This window comes from Patagioenas fasciata, chromosome 1, assembly GCF_037038585.1.
Source record: "Patagioenas fasciata isolate bPatFas1 chromosome 1, bPatFas1.hap1, whole genome shotgun sequence".
Classification (NCBI taxonomy): Eukaryota; Metazoa; Chordata; class Aves; order Columbiformes; family Columbidae; genus Patagioenas; species Patagioenas fasciata.
In genome coordinates this window covers 183,856,930-183,877,021 of record NC_092520.1, presented here as the reverse complement: position 1 = coordinate 183,877,021, position 20,092 = coordinate 183,856,930, and the positions used below count along the sequence as shown (strand labels likewise).

The 20,092-nt window shown below is 42.7% G+C and overlaps 1 protein-coding gene across 2 annotated transcripts in view; it reads right to left on the bottom strand.

Annotated features, from left to right (window-relative positions):
- GXYLT1 (glucoside xylosyltransferase 1) overlaps positions 1 to 19,688 on the bottom strand; it is a 38,236-nt gene extending 18,548 nt beyond the window's left edge. The window contains exons 1-2 of one of the 2 annotated variants that reach the window (XM_065862261.2): positions 19,399 to 19,688; positions 10,782 to 10,874 (exon numbers count right to left, since the gene is read on the bottom strand). In XM_065862261.2, coding sequence (XP_065718333.1) covers positions 10,782 to 10,874; positions 19,399 to 19,595 — 290 coding nt within the window. In that variant the 5' untranslated portion in view covers positions 19,596 to 19,688. The remainder of the gene's footprint in view (positions 1 to 10,781; positions 10,875 to 19,398) is intronic. The other variant, XM_065862270.2, reaches the window with a different exon arrangement.
- Between the last annotated feature and the right edge of the window lie 404 nt (positions 19,689 to 20,092).

Genomic DNA, 20,092 nt, shown 5'->3' with positions numbered 1-20,092 from the left:
CTTCACAAATTCAAGTGGAACCTCTTGCATTCCAGTTTGAACCCATTGCCCCTTGTCCTACCACTGGTTATCACCAAGAGGAGCCTGGCTCCATCCTTGTGACACTCACCCTTTATATATTTATAAACATTAATAAGGTCACCCTTCAGTCTCCTCCAAGCTAAAGAGACCCAGCTCCCTCAGCCTTTCCTCATAAGGGAGATGCTCCATTCCCTTCATCATCTTTGTTGCTCTGTGCTGGACTCTCTCCAGCAGTTCCCTGTCCTTCTTGAACTGAGGGGCCCAGAACTGGACACAATATTCCAGATGTGGTCTCAACAGGGCAGAGTAGAGGGGAAGGAGAACCTCTCTCGACCTACTAACCACCCCCTTTCTAATACATCCCAGGATGCCACTGGCCTTCCTGGCCACAAGGGCACAGTGCTGGCTCATGGTCATCCTGTTCTCCGCCAGGACAAGTGGGATCAAGGTAACTACAGAAATTATCTGTATTTGAAAGGGATGAAAACTCTAGTTTTCACTCAGCTTTTTAACTTTCTACTACTGCCCTGAATTAGAAATAGGTCACAATCAGAATCTTGTTAAAGTACACCAATGATACCAGTGCATATGATGTCCAATTGTCATTTATTCAACTACAAACTCAATTAACGGATTAGGTTTGAAGTTACAACCTATTAGTCACTTAAAAATCTACTAAAAAGTCTGAAGACCCATCCTCCAATGAACTAGGTAGTTTAGATAAGTCCTGTTTTTCAGGACTGTCACAATTCATCTCAATATATCCACACCACTGGGACCTCAATTTACTTTAAAAAAAAAAAAAAAAAAAAGTCATTTTATTTTTTAATAGGTAACACAAGTTAAAACCCACTTAGAAGCAACATCCAACAAACTGTAATCAGGCAGGTCAGATAACCACAGTAATGACCCCTAAGAATTTCTTCCTAATCACTATCAACAGAAAACAGTCATACCAGCTACATGACACTGGGAACATTGAAAGGTATACCAGAAATGATACACATAATCTAAATCATGTGAAACCTAAGCCTCATGTTATCTGTATCAGCATTTTTTAAATTTTTAATAAATTCTATACTACTATAGGTAAAAGTGATCTCATGCTTCCTCTGTCACTGCAAAAACTAACAAGAAATATTCTGTACCAAAAGCACAAGACAAGACATTCTGTCTCAACAATGTTGATAATCAGAATGCTGATATAAAACGTGGGGGTAGAATAGCTCAAAAATCCTTCCCACGCAGAGCAGAAGCAATAGATCTTGCACTGATTAACTTATAGAGACATTATCCTTATTATGCATTATTAGAATCAGCAACTGCTTAGGGCTCATCTATTTCAAATGATGTTGAATTAGCAACAGTATGAGTCATACTGAAGTCTACATATATACCTCTCTCATAAAAAATTTCCTGTTTCCTCTATAGGTCTCCAACTCTGCTATTATACTAACTTGAGTTTTACAAATCCGCAGACCATTACTTGTCACTTCACACTTTATACACTTACAGCTACTTGGAGGAAATGACGTAGCAAGCTGCATTTCAAAAATGTCTATGCCATGTTCTTTCTCTCATGGATAAAGAGATTTCTGTGGTTCTGATATCGAGGAGGAAAGCAAAACCAAAAAAACTCCCACCCAAACCCAACTAGAATTTCAAGTTAAAATCAGAAATAAAGCTAAATTTTTTCAAAGAAGACTTAAGAATCCAAACACTGAAGGACTACCTTCCAATGTTTGGAAAAGTTCAGTGGTAAAGGGAAAGCAGACATTCTAATATTGAAATAAATTTTATTAATCTATTAATACTACTGGAAAGGAATTCTGGCTATATGATCTGCTCCTCTGTGCAAAGTCATTTGGCTAGTTTATTGAAACAGAAAGAACATTAGAATCTCCATTCACAAACTGATTTATGACTTGAAGAAATAGTGGTGTTCTCTTTTAATTGATTAAACCATGCCAAACAGAAGATTCAGGGTAGGTGTTAGTGCAGCTGAATGACCAGACTCTGCCATTTCTATTAAAAGCAAACTCATCGGAATTCTCACTGTTTCTTTGGCACATCTACAGGCAGTGGAGTTAGCTATTCTAAGATTTGAATTACATATGTGACTCTTAGGCTTTTCTCATATCCCTCTCCCAGCCTCTTCAGACACCAGCTTTGTTCTGCACCTCACTACAACAACTGCACTTAACAAGAACATGAACGCTTAGTCAACCCAGGATCAAATTATTTGGAATAAGACGCTATGGTAGAAGTCTCACTCCTTTCTATTTCAAAAGATACCAAATTTAAAACCACAATGTCGCCTTTTTACAGAAAAATCTTTCAAGAGGATTCATCTTCATGAAGAATCTTGAATTGGTCCTACAAATACTACCTCAGAAAACAAGAATTTTAGACTTCATTTGCTGTGGTTAATAAACCTGCATGGAATTAATTTCATTTTGCTTCCTCCAAAACTCTGACTGCAAATTTGAGAACAACTACTAAGCATTAGTTTGGAAGCATAAGATGGTACCAGAGGTCTAAACCCTTCAACTTCTCAACTAGTAAAATGCATGTATTTTGAGAGTCGAACAAAACTATGACTTGCGGCGGTAGCAAATTCGACGAATCCAGACGCCGGCATAAGCTCTTTGATCGAACGGGCGGGCCGGGCGAGAGTAAGGAGTCAAATTCAATGTGAATTTACCATCCGTACTCTTTAATGAACTCTTAAACAACACTGAATATCAATGTCCCCGAGACCACGTTTTTCCAAGCCTTATATACTCTATACCAAAAGGCCATGCGGCAAGTGCAGGCTACAATTGGTTACACTCACAGTCACTCATGCCCCCCCACTATGGTGATTGGCTGCAGGGCACTGTTCACAGACTGTTCATGCGCAGCGGCAACGCCCCTCCTGCAGCCTGGGTCGAGAGCAGACCAGCTTCTGTTTACTTTCCTTTTGTCTCTGGTGTCTCAGGGAAATCCTTCCGTGTAGCACAGCCGCATCAAGCCCTGGCTTGTTCACAGCACACAGCCAGAGACTCTCCACAATTCCTCCTTTTTTTTTCTTTTTGGACAAGCCAGGATTGATTAGCTGTGTGTTCTAATCCTTTTTTGATATGTGATAAAAAACAACTTATACATAACATATAAATAACAACAACAATCAACGTAAACAATGCACTTTGCAATAAACCTGAGGTATTCCATTGCCGTTTAAATATCGCAATGGATTGATTAAACAAATTCCAAGAACTTTGGTTTAAAGATACTCAACTTATAACAAACGATGTGCTGGGTGTTGATAAACTTACTCAAGAGGTAGTGGTGTTTAAAGCTCTACTTATATAACTATAGTACACATACATGTCACAGCTAAATCAATGCAAAGGTTACACCTCACTCTGTGACCTCCGAAGGTTCTGCTGCAGGGAGTTGATTTGGTTGAGTTTGGTTCAACTCCGGCTTTACTGCTCGGCTTGGAACCCACAATGGACCTTGATCTGTGGAGAGACACATATACCCTCTACCATTAAAAATAACAGGTACTGGTCCCTTCCACAATCCAGTGGTGGGATCACGATATCTCACCATGAATTCCGGTAAAGTGTTTTTCCTTCCTAGTCTGATCTGATAATGATGAATGATCACAGGAGGCTCCTCATGATCTCCAGTTAGACATAAATAATTCAAGGTAAACAACACCTTTACTAAACGCTGTTGACAATCTGACTCTTCCTGCTTCTGTTTGCTCAAATACCCTTTAATCATTTGATGTGCTCTCTCGATGATTCCTTGGCCTGTTGGGGAATGAGGTATACCTGTAACGTGTTTCACTCCCCATTTCATTAGAAAAGTTCTAACTTTCTGGCTAACATAGGCAGGGCCATTGTCTGTCTTAATCTTTTCTGGGACACCCATTACAGCAAAACAAGCTGTAAGATGTTTACATACATGTAGTGCTTTTTCTCCTGGTAAAGCAGTAGCCCATATCATTTTTGAAAAAGTATCAATTGTGACATGCACATATTTAAGTCTTCCGAATTCTGGCACATGTGTCACATCCATTTGCCATACTTCTAAGGCTTTTAAACCTCGAGGATTGACACCGATTCCTATACCTAACATCTGGCTTCCACACTGAGGACATGCCTGTACAATACTTCTTGCTTCATTTAAAGTTAAATCGAATTGTCTTTGGAGACCTCTGGCATTCTGATGAAAGCTCTCATGACTTTGTCTCGCATGTTGGAATTTATCTGTTGGAGGCATGTGCTGTACTGAACTTACTAAACTATCTGCAATTTGATTTCCTTCACCTAGACCAAGATTCCATTGATGACTGCGGATGAGAATCACACAACAGGGTTCTTTTCTTTGATTTAAAATAGCTCTCAATTGTACAAACAATTTTCCTAATCGAGGATTATTCGATTGTCTTAACAGGGCATTTTCCATTCTGGGTATTACACCTGCTACATACAAAGAATCTGTGACAACATTTAAAGCAGATTTCAGCCAATTATTTAAGGCCCATATCACTGCCGTGAGCTCTAAAGTCTGCAATGAATCCTCTTTTGAACCTTCAATTAAATGCTGTTTCCATTGACTATTCTCTTGCCAGACACATGCTGCCTGGTGTCTTCGTTTTCCTGCATCTGTATATACTGTAAGGCCTTCAACAGGTTTTGCTTTTACTTTGCTTCTCTCTAACCACTGATTTGTTCTAAGGAATTGCCATAGTTTACCTTTTGGTTGTCGTGAATGTACCTTGCCTATAAATCCTAATAATGCATTCTGTATAGGCATCGAATGTCTCAGCCACCATTCTAAATCGGCTCCATTTATCGGAATACTGATGTCATCTGGTTCCTGACCGCTAATTTCTAATATTCGAGATCTTCCTTTTCGAATCAATTCTCCAATTGCTTCTGGTCTCGTTTGAATACTGAATTTTGGTTGGACACTGAGAAAAATCCACTCTAATAATCGCAAATCATTTTCTGTTTTCAATCTGACAGTGGCACAAAAGGAAGAATCTGTAGCAACATCTATGGGGAATTCCCCGTTTTTGTTTTGCCACTGGCAGATGATTGCACACGGATGTTCTAGATTGCTAATAAGGAGGGAAATTGGTCGATCAGAAAGTCTTCGGCTAGACCAATTTGTCTGTACTTTTTGTATAATATCAGAAAGACATTTGAGATGCACGGACTCTAAGCTTATTTTCTTAGCTGGATCACCTCCTTTTAGAAGTGAAGTAAGAGGTGCTATATCATTGTTAGTAATGCCTACGCAATTTCTAATCCATTGTATGTCCCCTAACAATTTTTGGACATCATTTAATGTTTGTAAATCAGTATGTAATTCAATTTTTTGTGGACGAATCTGTGCATCACAAATGGACCAACCAAGGTATTTCCAAGGTGCAGACTTTTGAACTTTCTCTGGAGCTATAACCAACCCCTTTTCTTTGAGTTTGATCGTAATTTGGACTATGGAACTTTCTGTGAACTCAGCTTGTTGACAGAACAGAATATCATCCATATAATGATAAATAATAGTTTGTTTCCATGATGCACGAATAGGTTGAAGTGCCCATGCAACATACATTTGGCACAGTGTAGGAGAATTTTTCATACCTTGCGGTAGCACTACCCACTCATACCTTTTAGCTGGTTCCGCTTTGTTTACTGAAGGCAGTGTAAATGCAAAACGCTGTGTATCTTGCTCATGTAAAGGAATGGTAAAGAAACAATCCTTTAAATCTATAATTAGAATATGCCAATTTTCTGGTAACATTACAGGTGATGGTAATCCAGGCTGTAAAGCACCCATGGCTTGCATTTGATCATTTACCTTTCGCAAGTCATGTAATAATCGCCACTTTCCACTCTTTTTTGGTATTACAAAAATTGGGGTATTCCATGGACTAGTAGAAGGCTTGATATGGCCTGCAACTAATTGCTCTTCTACTAATTCACGTGCCTTTTGCAGTCGCTCTTCTGTTAATGGCCACTGGTCAACCCAAACTGGGCTATCTGTTAACCAGGTCAATGGAGGGTTGGGCAACTGCTTTCCAGTGACCACTAAGGAAAAGGTGAAGTAGTTAACACGGCACCAAGTTGCCCCAAGACATCACGGCCAATAAGCGCCTCAAGGCTGCTTGGCAATTCCATTACATACACCCTAAGGGTAACACATTGACCTTCAGGGAAACTAATCGAAATGGGATCAACACTTATATTTGGAGTAGTTTGACCCCCTACTCCAGCTACAGTGGAAGAGATTGATTTTTGAAGTTTCCAATTTCGTGGCCATTTGAATTGACTAATGATGGAGACATCAGCTCCAGTATCAAGCATTGCATTTACCTCTACAACAACAGTAGAATCAGATTGAAATAGTTGCACACGTAACATGGGACGCTGAGTCATTGATGAGGTGAAGCAAACTGCAGGACCTGTCGATCCAAATCCTTTATCACGCCTTTGTGTTGAGGATGCTGGAGGAACTCCTGGAAGCATTGGTAGGCAGTTTTCCAGTGCTACTACCTGAGCTATTCTACTCCCAGAAGGAATAAAAATTGGCGGATGCAGAGTGTAGGCCAGGATTTGAACAGTTCCTGTGAAATCTGCATCAATTATACCTGGTATTACTATAAGACCTTTGATACTAGCAGAAGAACGGCCAATCAATAGGCCTCCAATGAGACTATCTTGTCGAAATAAAGGTCCTTTAGCATTCGTTGGTATTCTGTGAATTGCAGTATTGGTCAATGTTATATCTACTGCTGTCTCCACATCAACTCCGAGGCTTCCTGCGGTGCTTGGCTTGTTGAGGTGAAAGAAGCCTGGTTCACAGTTGGTCGCTGATTGTGATACAGGTTCGGAGATGTTCTTTGTGTCCGGTAGCTGCTGAACGTATACCATAGTTTGTGGTTGTTTGTTTTGCTTGCTGCAAAATTTTCCAATCGTGTGGTTCCCATACCGCTGTCTGAGTGTTCATATTTTGAATTACCGGTAGGGCTAATTTTGCTGGAGACCAATCACCTTCTAGAATGGCATCTTTGATGACCCCTGACCATCTGCTACGTCGGGGCTGCGGCTGGTCAGTAGAGTCTATAGGCACCTTTGATGGCATTGTTTGTGAAAGGCAAGCTGGTTTTTGAAACTCAATTTGTTCCTTATTTTTCTCTACATTTGACACTCTTAAGTTAAGTTGTTCAAGCTTGTTGGTAATGACTTGCAGTAACTGCTCTACTGCTTGGGGTGAGCCCAATGATGTAGGAGGAGGCTCACAAAAAACTTCCGCGGGTGCTTGCGGAGGCAAAGTTTGAGGCGGCCCCGGCCCCGGCGACGGCGCCGGCCCGGCCCCCATGCTTTTCTCGGAGGGAGGTGGGGTGTCCGGCTCGGGGCAGGGCAGAGGCGGAGCGGTAGGAGGAGGGCGGCACTCAGGGCCTCCCACATCCGGACAGTCGACTAGTTGCACTTCCGCCTTCTTGGGACATTTCCCCAGAGACTCGGAGGGGGAAACTTCCGGTTCTTTGTTTACGAGCCGCGCGGTTTCTAATCCGCGTTGCAGATCGGATTGTGAAAGTATTGGCTGAGCCGGGACCCCGCGACCACCCCGAACGGCAGGCAGACCCCACAGAGTAGCCCACAGGCCCCTCTTTTCTTTTGGACGACAAGTTTTATCAGTCCAGGTTTGTTCTGGGACAAGCGCCTCCGCGGCTCTTAGGGCGGCACGTTGTTCCGATTTCATAACTTCTAATGATTCTAATACGGTTTTCCACAATTCTCTCACAGCTTTAATTTCTTTCTCTTCTTCCCCTCTGATAGTTTTGTCCCACATAGTGTCCCCCACTGATCTCCATTCCGTTGGGGAAAACAAAAGTGGAACTTCCCCAAAGTGTCCCCACTTCTGAGCTAAAAAAATCAATGTGATTAGCTTTTCCTGTGACGATTCAATACCTCTCTTAGAGAGAATAGTCGTCAGCAGTGCCGCGGCTGTTTCAATATCCATTATCTTATCAGCGCGGTCTTAACGTAGGATGCGAGTGGCCAGCTCGACTGGTGCCCGTCTTTTGATACCGGACTAAGCACACTATCCCACACCCCGGCTTGGCTCCGTTTTTATGAACGCTGCTCACCGCAGTAATTTCGATCCGGAGCGATTATGCTTTGCTAACGATCCATCCATCTGCTACCATATGTAGATCCGAAGCGTTATGCTCTGCTAACGAACCATCCTCTGCTACCAAATGCGGCGGTAGCAAATTCGACGAATCCAGACGCCGGCATAAGCTCTTTGATCGAACGGGCGGGCCGGGCGAGAGTAAGGAGTCAAATTCAATGTGAATTTACCATCCGTACTCTTTAATGAACTCTTAAACAACACTGAATATCAATGTCCCCGAGACCACGTTTTTCCAAGCCTTATATACTCTATACCAAAAGGCCATGCGGCAAGTGCAGGCTACAATTGGTTACACTCACAGTCACTCATGCCCCCCCACTATGGTGATTGGCTGCAGGGCACTGTTCACAGACTGTTCATGCGCAGCGGCAACGCCCCTCCTGCAGCCTGGGTCGAGAGCAGACCAGCTTCTGTTTACTTTCCTTTTGTCTCTGGTGTCTCAGGGAAATCCTTCCGTGTAGCACAGCCGCATCAAGCCCTGGCTTGTTCACAGCACACAGCCAGAGACTCTCCACAATGACTCCCATCCAAAGCTGAAACTGAAATGCAACCATCTTCTGTGTTATTCCAGCACATCCAAGGAAACGAGGCTCAGGCAGCAGGTTCAGCTGCTGAGCCATTGTAATTGCTTGCTACCATCCACTTTCTCCTCCTCTCTGCCACCTTCCCTGCTTCTTCTCTCACACAAACTCAGTGCGCCTATCTGAAACCAACTGAACAAGAAATAAATCAAGTTTGGGAGAGGCAAGAAGGCCACCTCTGAAGTTAGAGCAGCTCACTGAGGAATTCAAAAAGCACCAGAGTTAGCACAACATATGGGGATTATTTTAAGAGTAATATATTGATAAAATAAAATAATCTCATATGATTAATCTGAACAACAGACTTCCTTCACACATTCAAGCAGCTTTTTTCTTCCAGTGTCAAACTGTATAAACATGAGATCTTGCAGATACTAGTGGTTCACCATGAAAGAAACCACACTTGCCCAGTAATGCCATAATCAATGCACACTTCAGACTTGTCTTGACCGCCACGCACAACATTCTTAATGGAATCATACAAGTTATACTTTAAGGTACACGCAAAGGAACTGCAGGTGGTTTCTCCGCTTTTGGTTCCAAGTTCCTACTTGCTTTAATCCTGGCAGAAGATCCAGAAAGGAAGTTTTCTGCTATTTTAGCACATCACATTGTGTTGTGAGGAGTTCACGGACAACATTACGGGCAATAGGGTCAAAAGACAGTGAGACACTCTCCTCTTTCAGCACTACGTAACTGTGAGACTGGCTCAGATGTCCGTGGATGAATAAGCTTACAACTATGTGCTGTCCCTCCACTAAGCACAGGCTAAGCCCCCACGTCCTCTACCATAGCATTACTGACATTTGGTTTACCCCCATGTGCTGAACCTCAGAAAGCTAGACTCCCAAAAGGAAAAAAAAAAAAAAAAAAAGAGTGCATTGAGTCCATCCAGACAGCTAAATATGCCAAAGGGAATATCAAATGAATCTCTGTGCCAAGAGGATGACACACTGGCTACGAAGGGTAGGGAGAAAGACACGGTAGTCCCAAACAAATTACAGGTACAGTTCACCAGACTAAAAATCAATCTAAGCCACCTCTTCAAGTAACTTCTTGACAACTGACAAGATTAAAAAGCCCTGACAGCCCACAAGCAGAGAGGAACAGAGTACAGATTTAGTCTTTCCCACAATCATAATAACGTATTTTTCAAATACATTAAGTCTTGTGAGGCTAAACTTTTTTTTCTTTACTTCCCTAGAAATATTCACACTTCAGACTAACAGGAAGAGATAACCATATCAAAGGATGATCAGTAAAATTTTCAACATAAGAAAACTTAACTTACAACTTTAATTATATACTGACGAGAACTATGCAGGTTAGAGAACATTATCTGTCAAGTAGCTCAAGGCTACTTCAATTTCTTTTAAAGCTACTTCTGTAATCTGACAGCCTAAAGCATCTAACAAACACATCAAAACAAAGTTACTGTTAAAGATGCATCTTTTGAGGATACAACCTATGTTTTAACATACTGTATCTTCAAACACATTCTAAAATGGTTGTTTAAGTGCTTTTGGATGAAGTACCCTCCTCAATTCTACAAAACATGTAACTTGATAAAAAAAAAATCCAAACTTCACTATTAAGTGGATCTGCGAGTTTTTATTACAAGTTACATCACGTGTATTACTGTGCAGCAAGTTTTAGTTATCAAGAATAATTAATTCATCAGTAACTCTTCAGACTATATTCAGATAGACTTTTACCAGTGTCAGCAAATCTCTATTTAATGAAGCACCATAACTGAAAAAACTACTCTTTGCAATAACATTTGAGTCTACAATTTTTAAAATGTAATAGAACAGTAATAAAAAGCCCAGCTAAAGTCAACCATATTATAAGCAGGTGAAACGTATATGAAGCAATCAAAATATTTTGTTTTGCCACCTTCCCAAATAGCAAGAAATTGTTATCAGCTACACCTGTCTGCAATCAAATAATAAAGTACTATTTAATAATAGATCCTACCTAAAAGCAGCTTCCCAAAAGCAGTTCTTTCCACAAACATCAGAGGGCAGCATCCAATAGGAATTCCAGAAAGACACAGACACATTCTTACACCTAACAGGATAAGACAAAAATAACCTATATAAATGTTACTGATTTTATGGCAAAGTTAAATGGATTATTCTCTAGCTCAAACATAACTTGTATAGTTAATTACCTGGCAGAAGACTGGCCGTGTTATGGAACTTGGTTAACAGAAAAGAGGGGGTATTAGGTGCTAACGAGGAGGAATCTTTACAGAGAAGATTGGTCCACATCCTCTAGCCTTTCCTCTCCGTGTATTTTCAGAGGGAGAAAAACAGAGGCTGGAATTCTGTGTTCTTGGCTTAGTGTAAGTCCTTTGCTAATAGAGTGAATGGCAACACTTAACTGCTGAAAAAACTCCATCTTTGCAATACTTCTGTCTACTCCAAGCAGAGAAGCAAGTAAAACATTTCATTTTCAAAGTTACATTTTCCATTTAAACACAGTCCCTGTTCATCTGTGACTCTACTTGGTACAAACCGGCAAAGCCAATTTTTAACAAAAATCAAGGCTTTTCAGCACCAACAAATTCCACTGTTTCTCAACAAAAGTTTAATGCAATACAGAAATAATCACTGTATCTGGCAAGTTTTCGTTCTCCATACTAACGAGAAGACTAATAATTTATTGACTATTGCTACACTAACAACTAAAAAAAAAACAGGTTTTACTAGTCCACCACTACATTTTATGCAACAGTAATATAGGAAAAATTTTTCAAGAGCAATTGAAGTGTATTTTCAAAGGTTCTGGTGAGGAAATCAACACCAAGATTTAAAATCTTTAATGAGTAAGCAGATTATTGCAAAGGAAGGTGCATACTTTTAAAGGATTTCCTATGCTCCCTCTTTCTGCCCCGATGACACAATCCCAATAGCATTTATCCTCCTTCGAAAGTTGGTATCTGCAAACGAAAGATGTGCAAGAAGAAAACCCACACAAAAGCTTGATGACAAAAAGGTAGTTAAGGACCACAGTTCAGAACTCTAATGGAAGTTGGCTTTGCAAGTTCGATATGAATCAGTATCATCTTGGTTGGGTTATTTGGTATCTGTAAAGGCCAATGTTTTGCAAATACCATATTTAATAAACATAGCATAAAAAAATGGCAAGCTGCATAACTTGTTCCTTTTCCAAGACTTGAGAAAAATGATCTGATAATCATGCTGTTTCACAATGCCTCATTAAGTGTTGAGAGGGTGGAGCAGTTCTTTGGTAGAGATCGCAGGAAATCTTCATATCCTGTAGATACATGTGTCTGCAAGAACTAGTCAAGTAAATCTACCTCATGACTTAAAAATGGTCTCCACAAATAAAATTCCAGGATACTGTAGATTGTGACTGGGATATCTGCACTCCTCTGGGGAAAATAAATGGCATGAAACCACAAGTTCTCTCTGTCAGATTCTTTCTTACATTAATCTTTGTGGCTTTTGAAGTTTCTTAAAAATTTCAAGGCACATTAAGACTTCATGCTTATCTGAAGAACAATCTTTATGATCTGCACTATGTACCTTTTTGAAGTAACTGTTTCTCATTACTTTTAGGATAAATTAATAGACTATCTTTCAAAAACAGTTTTCTGGTCTGGAAGATTATTATTGTATTATTACAGGGGGTTCCTCTTCCAGCTGTCAAGCTGTGTTTTTCCTCGCTACCCTGAGCTACTCTCCTATCCAGACTACCAAGGCAAGAGGCAAGCTCAAATTAATGCCCCAGTCATTCCTCTGACACATTAGGCCTTTCCAACATCCCATTCAGCACAATGACAAGGTTGTCAGTCACAGATTTGATTAATTTGAAACAAAAATGTTACTGGGATACATATGAATGTAATTTACCTAATGCAAGACTAGGATTATTCCCCTGCCAACAGAAGTCTCAGCTGACCATATGCTACCATATTCCATAAAGCTTTTGCATACAAAATATTAAGAGACTGGAATAATCAGACAGCATTTTCTTCTTGTTATTCACAGTTATTCAAAAAGCCACTCATTAAGATTTTTTTTTTAGCTGAAATAAAACTTGAGAAAAGCTCAGACTACAAATAAGTAACATAAGTGCTTTACAAAACTAGGGCTATGCACTGTATCTGTTCATCAAACAGGTACAGTCGCTGTTACCTGGGAGAGGTTACTAGTCAGACTGGAATAGTCACCTTCAGCATTAGGGAGGGATATTTTGATCACATCTATTACAGGTTATGCAATTAAAGGCCAGTCTCCACAAACAGAAAGCAGAAACTAATGTAAGGTGAAGGAAACCTGCCAATCTAACCCAGGCATATGGAGCACCCTGGTCCAGCCCTAACACAGGACAGCAGTCAGACCATGAGCCACACAAAAGATCCACCAGATAAGACAACAGGAGAGGCTCTCCAGACCATCCTACCAACTGCCTACAGGGGTGAGAGTCTCCTTGTGGACTGGGGAGGAATGAGAACGCAAAAACAAAAATGGAGAGAAGATAAAAAGGGTTCAGTCACATGCAAAATAGGTTGCTGGTCAGTATGATTGGCCCTGTTGTGTGCCTCATCATCAGCCTCCTTATTTAACTCAATTTCTACTTTCCTCGGTGAAAGGGGGCTCTGTTCGATGCGCACACGCATGCACCAAGGTCCAAGTACCAGCAAATGAAAAGGTGGCCACAGATCATAGGGGCCCATAAGCCCGCAGTGCCAGAAACCAGAGAGACATATGCACATAGCATGTGAGTGTGCCTGTTGGTGCACATAACTACTAGCAAGTATCAAGCCAGACTAGCCCGCAAGTAGAGCAAGAGGCTTGGGAAACGGGTATCAGACAGACCACAAGGCTGGGCCAGGCTCTGCAGAGATCAGAGAGTCTGAGCTACTGCAAGAACCTCTCACTTCACCTAGCCACAAGAGACTAGCATCTGAGGGATGGCTACTGGAAGGACCAGAAGGTCCAAGCCAGCCACCAGACAGGCCCTGGGGTTTGAGGGTTAGCTAATGTTAAGGCCACAAGTCTGGATCAGCTACCCAAAAGACCCATTTGCATGAGGCAGTCCTCGTGGCCAGCTGCCACAAGGCTAAGGCAAGTAACTGGAAGGATCCATACTGTGTGCACCTGTGCACATGTCTAGGAGGGTTCCAAGTATCAGCAACTGAACTGGGGCTGCAAGCCTCGTGGGTTTGCAAAACCAGGTCAGAGAATCAGGAGCCAGTCATAGATAGACTGAGTGTCTAAAGTCAGTTGCTGGAGGGATCCACACTATATACTTCAATATATTTTTCACTAAAAGCCTTTTACGCTTATCAGCCAGAGAGGGAAGAGGATCAGTCTGCTTGTGTTGTCTGTGGCTATGCAAGCACTGTTTTCTCCACACTGATCTCTGTGGCCAGCCACATATGTGTATGCTGCAGGCATATGTGCCCACTGGGAATAAATGGTCAGCTTTGCTACTGGATGGATGAGGGACACTGAGTTACAGCAGCCTCACCTCCATCACACTACTGGGTTGGACAACTCCTAACACAAACCACTGTCAAAAATATAAAAACAAAGCAATATAAAGTTTTAAAAAAATCATTGGTATCATAAATAAGCATTCTCAAAGATCTGTTTGCCAATTCAAGGTATCTCCCCCTTAGGCAGTCAGTCATTTCATAATTATCTTTATAAGGTAATTTAGCTTCAACACCACTAGATAGTAAAAATGTTAGCCTTGCTGTCATGGCAAAGGTGTCTATATTATGACCTGACTTCTTTTCAGAATTGAAGGACAATTTTAAATTTGTGTGCAAAACACATGGCAATGCACAAGTTGCACTGACAAAGACTGAGGCCCTGTGCTCACCCAAGTCAATTTTGAAGCATAAAAAATCCCTCAACAACCAGTGGTCAAGAAAAACAGTAACAAAAGAATCTCTTGTTAAGCACTCTGCTGGGTTTACTGTTAATGCAGATCACAGCTTTCAAGTATACTTTTCAGTCCATGTGGCATCTTTCATACTACTGTACCTTCACAGCAAATATAATATTATGTCCAAATGGTCAGGGTTGCAGTTAACTAGCTTGAGTCATGACTACTGCCTTCCTGTAGGTATTGCATTAACAGTCTAATCAACTGCAAGAATCAACTAATGGAGCCGGACTGGTGTCTCCTACAGCGTAACCCATTACACACAGCAAAACAGGAATGATGCATTTTTTTAGTTCATTCCTTTTCAGAATCACAACAGTAAAAATTTAGGAAAATAAGAGATGCTAAATTTGACTCTCAAGCGCACTGGGAATTTCTGATTCTTCTGAATAGCTTTTCCTGAACATCTCCAGCAATACCAACCACAAATTTGTTTTGATATATTTTGTCAGAAAAGCAACGGCTTTATTAGATAGGAGAGAGGAGACGTAATGTTAAATGTCTGATACAGGATAAACTTTCTAACTGGAACAATCTTGATAATGTTTCATTAATTTACACAATTTATATGTAAAAAAACAAATGCATTAGTCTACTACTTGACAGATTCAGCTGATTTTTTTAAACGAAGTTTTATCTTCAAATTGTTCAGTGCTTCATCCTTTCAAAAGTTTCACTCACATTTTGAAACGTCCAAACAGTTTCTAGACCAATTTCTTCTTTCAGAGGAGTAGCTATGAAGCATACTGGTGAAACTGCTGGTTAAGCTCTGACACAGACAAACACAACTGTGTACGGTGCAAGGGAAGAATGAACTACCTACTCCAGCCACCATCCCCTGCTGTCTAAGCTTGTGGGTTTACTTCCTGTACTCCTCCATGCACTATAATCCACTTAACTCTCTGCTTGCCAGGACGGTCAGAGACCAAGAGACAGATACAGTCAGATATCAGTGTCACACAAAACAGTAAGTGTGGCTGGCTGCATGAAAACACTAAACTACAGCACAATGGGAAAATGTTTCACATTATTTAATAGCGTCAAATGTATTGACCTCACTGAATTCACAGAACTGACAACAGACTGACTCCTGCTCTATTTCACAAACTTGCCACTAGGATAGCACTCTTTTTGGAGCTGAATAAAAAGATTAACATTATCTGCTTAATGGAAGTAGCAACATTCATAAAAATAACTGAAGATTCACTTTGCATAAGACAGAAAGACTGACTTGAAAGGATACTCCACAGACAGCAAATTATAGTACTATTAAATGACATACTGGTAGCAAATATGCATTTGTTTACACTGTTTTGTTTGTTTAGTTTTTCACAGCCTTCTTCCTCATCCATAAATCATATTAGCAAAAGAAAAAAGGCTGACTACATATACTGGCCTTTGACTGATTTTGTGACTTCTGGAAGTAGACACTTCAGTATTTTCTTTTTTTCAAGTTCAGATCTATCATTCATTTAGCTGTTCCATATGACAGTACTGACTTTTCTCACTGAAATGAATAATCAAGACATTTACCTTCAGCGTCAATCTTTCTTCACAGCTAATCAACTGTTGAAATGTTTTTCAGCTATTTATACCAAGTTTCAAGACACATTTAGTTTCCACTCATCTTGTTCCTCAGGCTGCAGTAGTCTTTGAAACAAACAACTCCTTACCAAAGTGATTACCCAACAAGCTCCCCTGAATTACTATGTTTATTGGAGGATCCTGTCTCAACCTGTAATTCTAGTTTCAATATGATACTTCCATTTTAATTAAAGATTTTCTACTTAATAGCATCATCACTATTTCAAAATTCTTCCAGGTGTGGTATTCTGAAGCTTTATTAAAAGCTTGCAGTTTACACGCTTCTGAAAACTACCAAAAATCTCAACTTCTCCCCCTGCATCACTGAGGCTCTTTCTGCCCTTAAGTCATGTTCTAAACGACAGGGTGTTTCAAAAAGATGGACGCAATTTCAAAGCATCCATCCGATTTCAAAGGGTCCATCTTTTTGAAATACCCTGTAGATTATTAAGGCAAAGAAAACCATTCTTGGCCAAGGAGAAAAGGAGATCACTGCTGAGTGAGTAGATGCCTTCAGAGGGCATTTACATTTGCTTTGTCAAACTATCTTAAAGCTATGAGTAAAAACAGCTGAAGCAACCCATTACTGATGGTCACTATCAATGTATATGAAATGTTAAACATCAAGAAGGATTAGTAGGTTATCTGAACGCAATGTACTGTATAAGGTAATGAACCCTTTAGGATATTACATGATCACAAGATAGTCAGAAGCAGGCAGCAAAAAGACCTGTGGCCATCATGTTTGGTCTCCACTGCAGAAACAGCTAAAGTATAAAAACTGAAAAACACCAATACATTCACTGCGATGTGTGTATCAGTTACACCAGATAATGCAACACGATTTCAGACCTGAGAATAATCGAAACATACATCTAAAGGAACATGCAGCGGGGCACTGCTTAACTGCCACAGGACAGATTTTTTTCTTTAAACAAAAGCCTAATTTTAGGGACTGTCTAAGGGACTGACTCACACATGAGTTTTGCACGTGCTGCTTGTACAAACAGCATATAAAACACCAATAATTTACAACAGGATGATGTTCATCCTGAGCCTTCAGTTTGACAGCAGTTTATAAGTAAATAATTCCCACGGAGGTGTCAACAGACACTGATTTTGCAAGGAGATATGCCCCATAAAACTGTATGCACAAGGAATTATTTACAGCACTGAAGACCTTTGGAAAAATAACTTTCTCAGTTTATAAAGCTTTTCCACATTGCAACACAAGACAGATTTATATCTCATTTCACCTCACCATAGCAAGAAGCTTCTTGCACCTTGTTGGGGTTTTCCCCCACCTGTATCTTTGTTTAGTATTTGTACTAAAGCATAGTTTTTAAGTCAAAGTACAGCTTTTAAAATAAACTTGTTTCTTCTTTTGCTAACCAGGAGCATGATGTACCTGAAAGTAATTTCAGTGTTTACTACTACAAAGTATTTAGATTATCACCCACAAAAGTTTTCTTCACGTAAATTGCATATTTTCTTTAGTAAAACAAATATTATACATACAATCTTTCCCTCACATTTCTATTTAAAACTGATTCATTAAACCAATTAAACCTTACATAAAGATGTTAAAGTTCACTCTTTTATTCCAGTTATCATGTTATTTAGAATTAGTAGATTTAAGCTCACAATTAGCTTTCAATCATTAGCTACAAGTGAAGAACAAGCATCTGCACATTTTTTCAAGTCATAATCTGTATTAATCGGAACTAAAGCAAAAGCATGGGAAAAAAACATTCTCTGAATTAGAGCCCAGTCAAAAGCTGGGTTTCACATCTTCGCTGACTCCACCCCTAGCAACTCAGAATGCTGTTTCATTATATTCATAAAACAATTAGTCAGAGCTTCTGTCATCCTGCCATCCTCCATAACTCCTTTGCACCAGCACCAACACACTTGTAATTACAGGATGAGTCAATGCAGAGCGCTGAGCTGGTCAAACACTAGGCAGTCTTCTGGCAAGTGAGCACATCAGATCAACTCACTTGTGTTAACCAGAAGATCAAAAGCAGTGCTGGGAGTGGAGGGTGCCAGAACGTGTGCAGTATTGGCAAGGGACAGTTACCAAAGCACCAAACTTACATTAAACTTCTGTGGAGTCCAAGCAGAATTAAAGGTAGGCTGGCCCAGAAAGGCCTGGTCCTAAATCCTCCACCAGCTTCAGTAATGTTTCTTGTCACTCCTCCTGGCATTACTAGGTAGCCACAGGTGGAAAAAGATCATGCAACTAGAAAGGAAGACTAGTATTTTTTCATTCTCTAATCTCACTCACCACTTGATCACATAAAGATTTCTGCTGACAGGAGGAAGGCACCAGAAACATGAAGCTATGCAGAGTGTGAGCTGCTCAGATTTATGACACTTCAACTGTGGAACTGGACTCACTGTTCACTGTGCAAAGACTAGCTTTATTAAAGTATCCCATAATAAGTACTTTTGCTTAAATAAAGTTATACTTGACAGTCATTAAGTTATCAAGTTACAGAACTGAGTAACGCCCTGAAAATACATTAGCTTTGGTAGAAGAAAACGCACCCTCCTCGCTCCATCTACCCTGTTGCAACAAGGCAGCAGCAGCGCGATTTTACCGCGGGCAGCGCAGCCTCTCCCGCGGCGGGGACGCGCAGGGGGCGGCTGCGGCCCCGCAGCGGCTCCCGTCGGCTGGCCTGCAGGGCCACTTCTAAAAGTTTCCTTTGTTGGCTTGCTTTTAAGGCTTTTTCAACCTCTCTTTCCCGGTGACCGGCCCGCGGGGTGCCGGGGCTGCTCGGGAGGGACCACACAGCGACACCACCACCCCCGCTCGCTCCCGAAGCGCTCGCCCGGCCCCGCGCCACGGCGGTAGCCTCACCCCCGTCCCGCCGCCCAAGCGCAGCGGCGCCACAGCGCTGCGGGCCGGCACCGAGCAGCCGGGGCGCCCGCGGGGGGCGAGGGGGAGCGTCCAGCCCCACTCCGCCCGCGGGACGGCGGCCAGCGCGCCTCCCGGCCCTCCCCGCAGGAATGCGGGCGCAACCACCGCCCGCCCGCGCCCCCGCCTTCCCCGCCCGGCCCCGGCCCCCGCGCCCCGTACCTGCCGGTCTCCGCCTCGCCTCGGCCCGCGCTCCCCGCCGCCGCCCGGGCGCCAGGCGCGGCGGGGTCTCGGGCCTGCCGTTCCCGGCCGCCGCCCGGCTCCTGCTCCAGGGAGAGGGCCAGCTGGCTGAAGCCGTACAGCAGCGAACAGACGCCGCAGCCCAGGCACAGCAGCGCCACCCGCGCGAACCGCCGCATCCTCCCGCACCGGCCCCGGCAGCAGCGCCAGGCGGCGGCCGGGGCCCAACCGGCAGCGCGAGCCCGAACGGACGCGGCGGCGGCGGCGGCCCGAGTCCCGGCATGCGAGGGGCGGGGCCGAGCGGGGGCTGGATCCGGTGAGCCTGAGGAGCCTCGAGGGAGCCGGGGCGGGGCCGGGCCTCGGGGGGCGGGGCCGGGCCTCGGGGGGCGGGGCCGGGCCTCGGGGGGCGGGGCCGGGCCTCGGGGGCGGGGCCGGGCCTCGGGGGGCGGGGCCGGGCCTCGGGGGGCGGGGCCGGGCCTCGGGGGGCGGGGCCGGGCCTCGGGGGGCGGGGCCGGGCCTCGGGGGGCGGGGCAGTATCGCAGCAGTGGCTACAAATCCCCGTTTAATTGCCCCAAACGAGAAACAGGCTGAATGTTCCTCCTTACCGTGGCAAATAGTCTGGGGGTGCCGCTGCCCTCAGGAGAGGGCCCAGGAGGAGCTGCCTGTCCCCACCAGG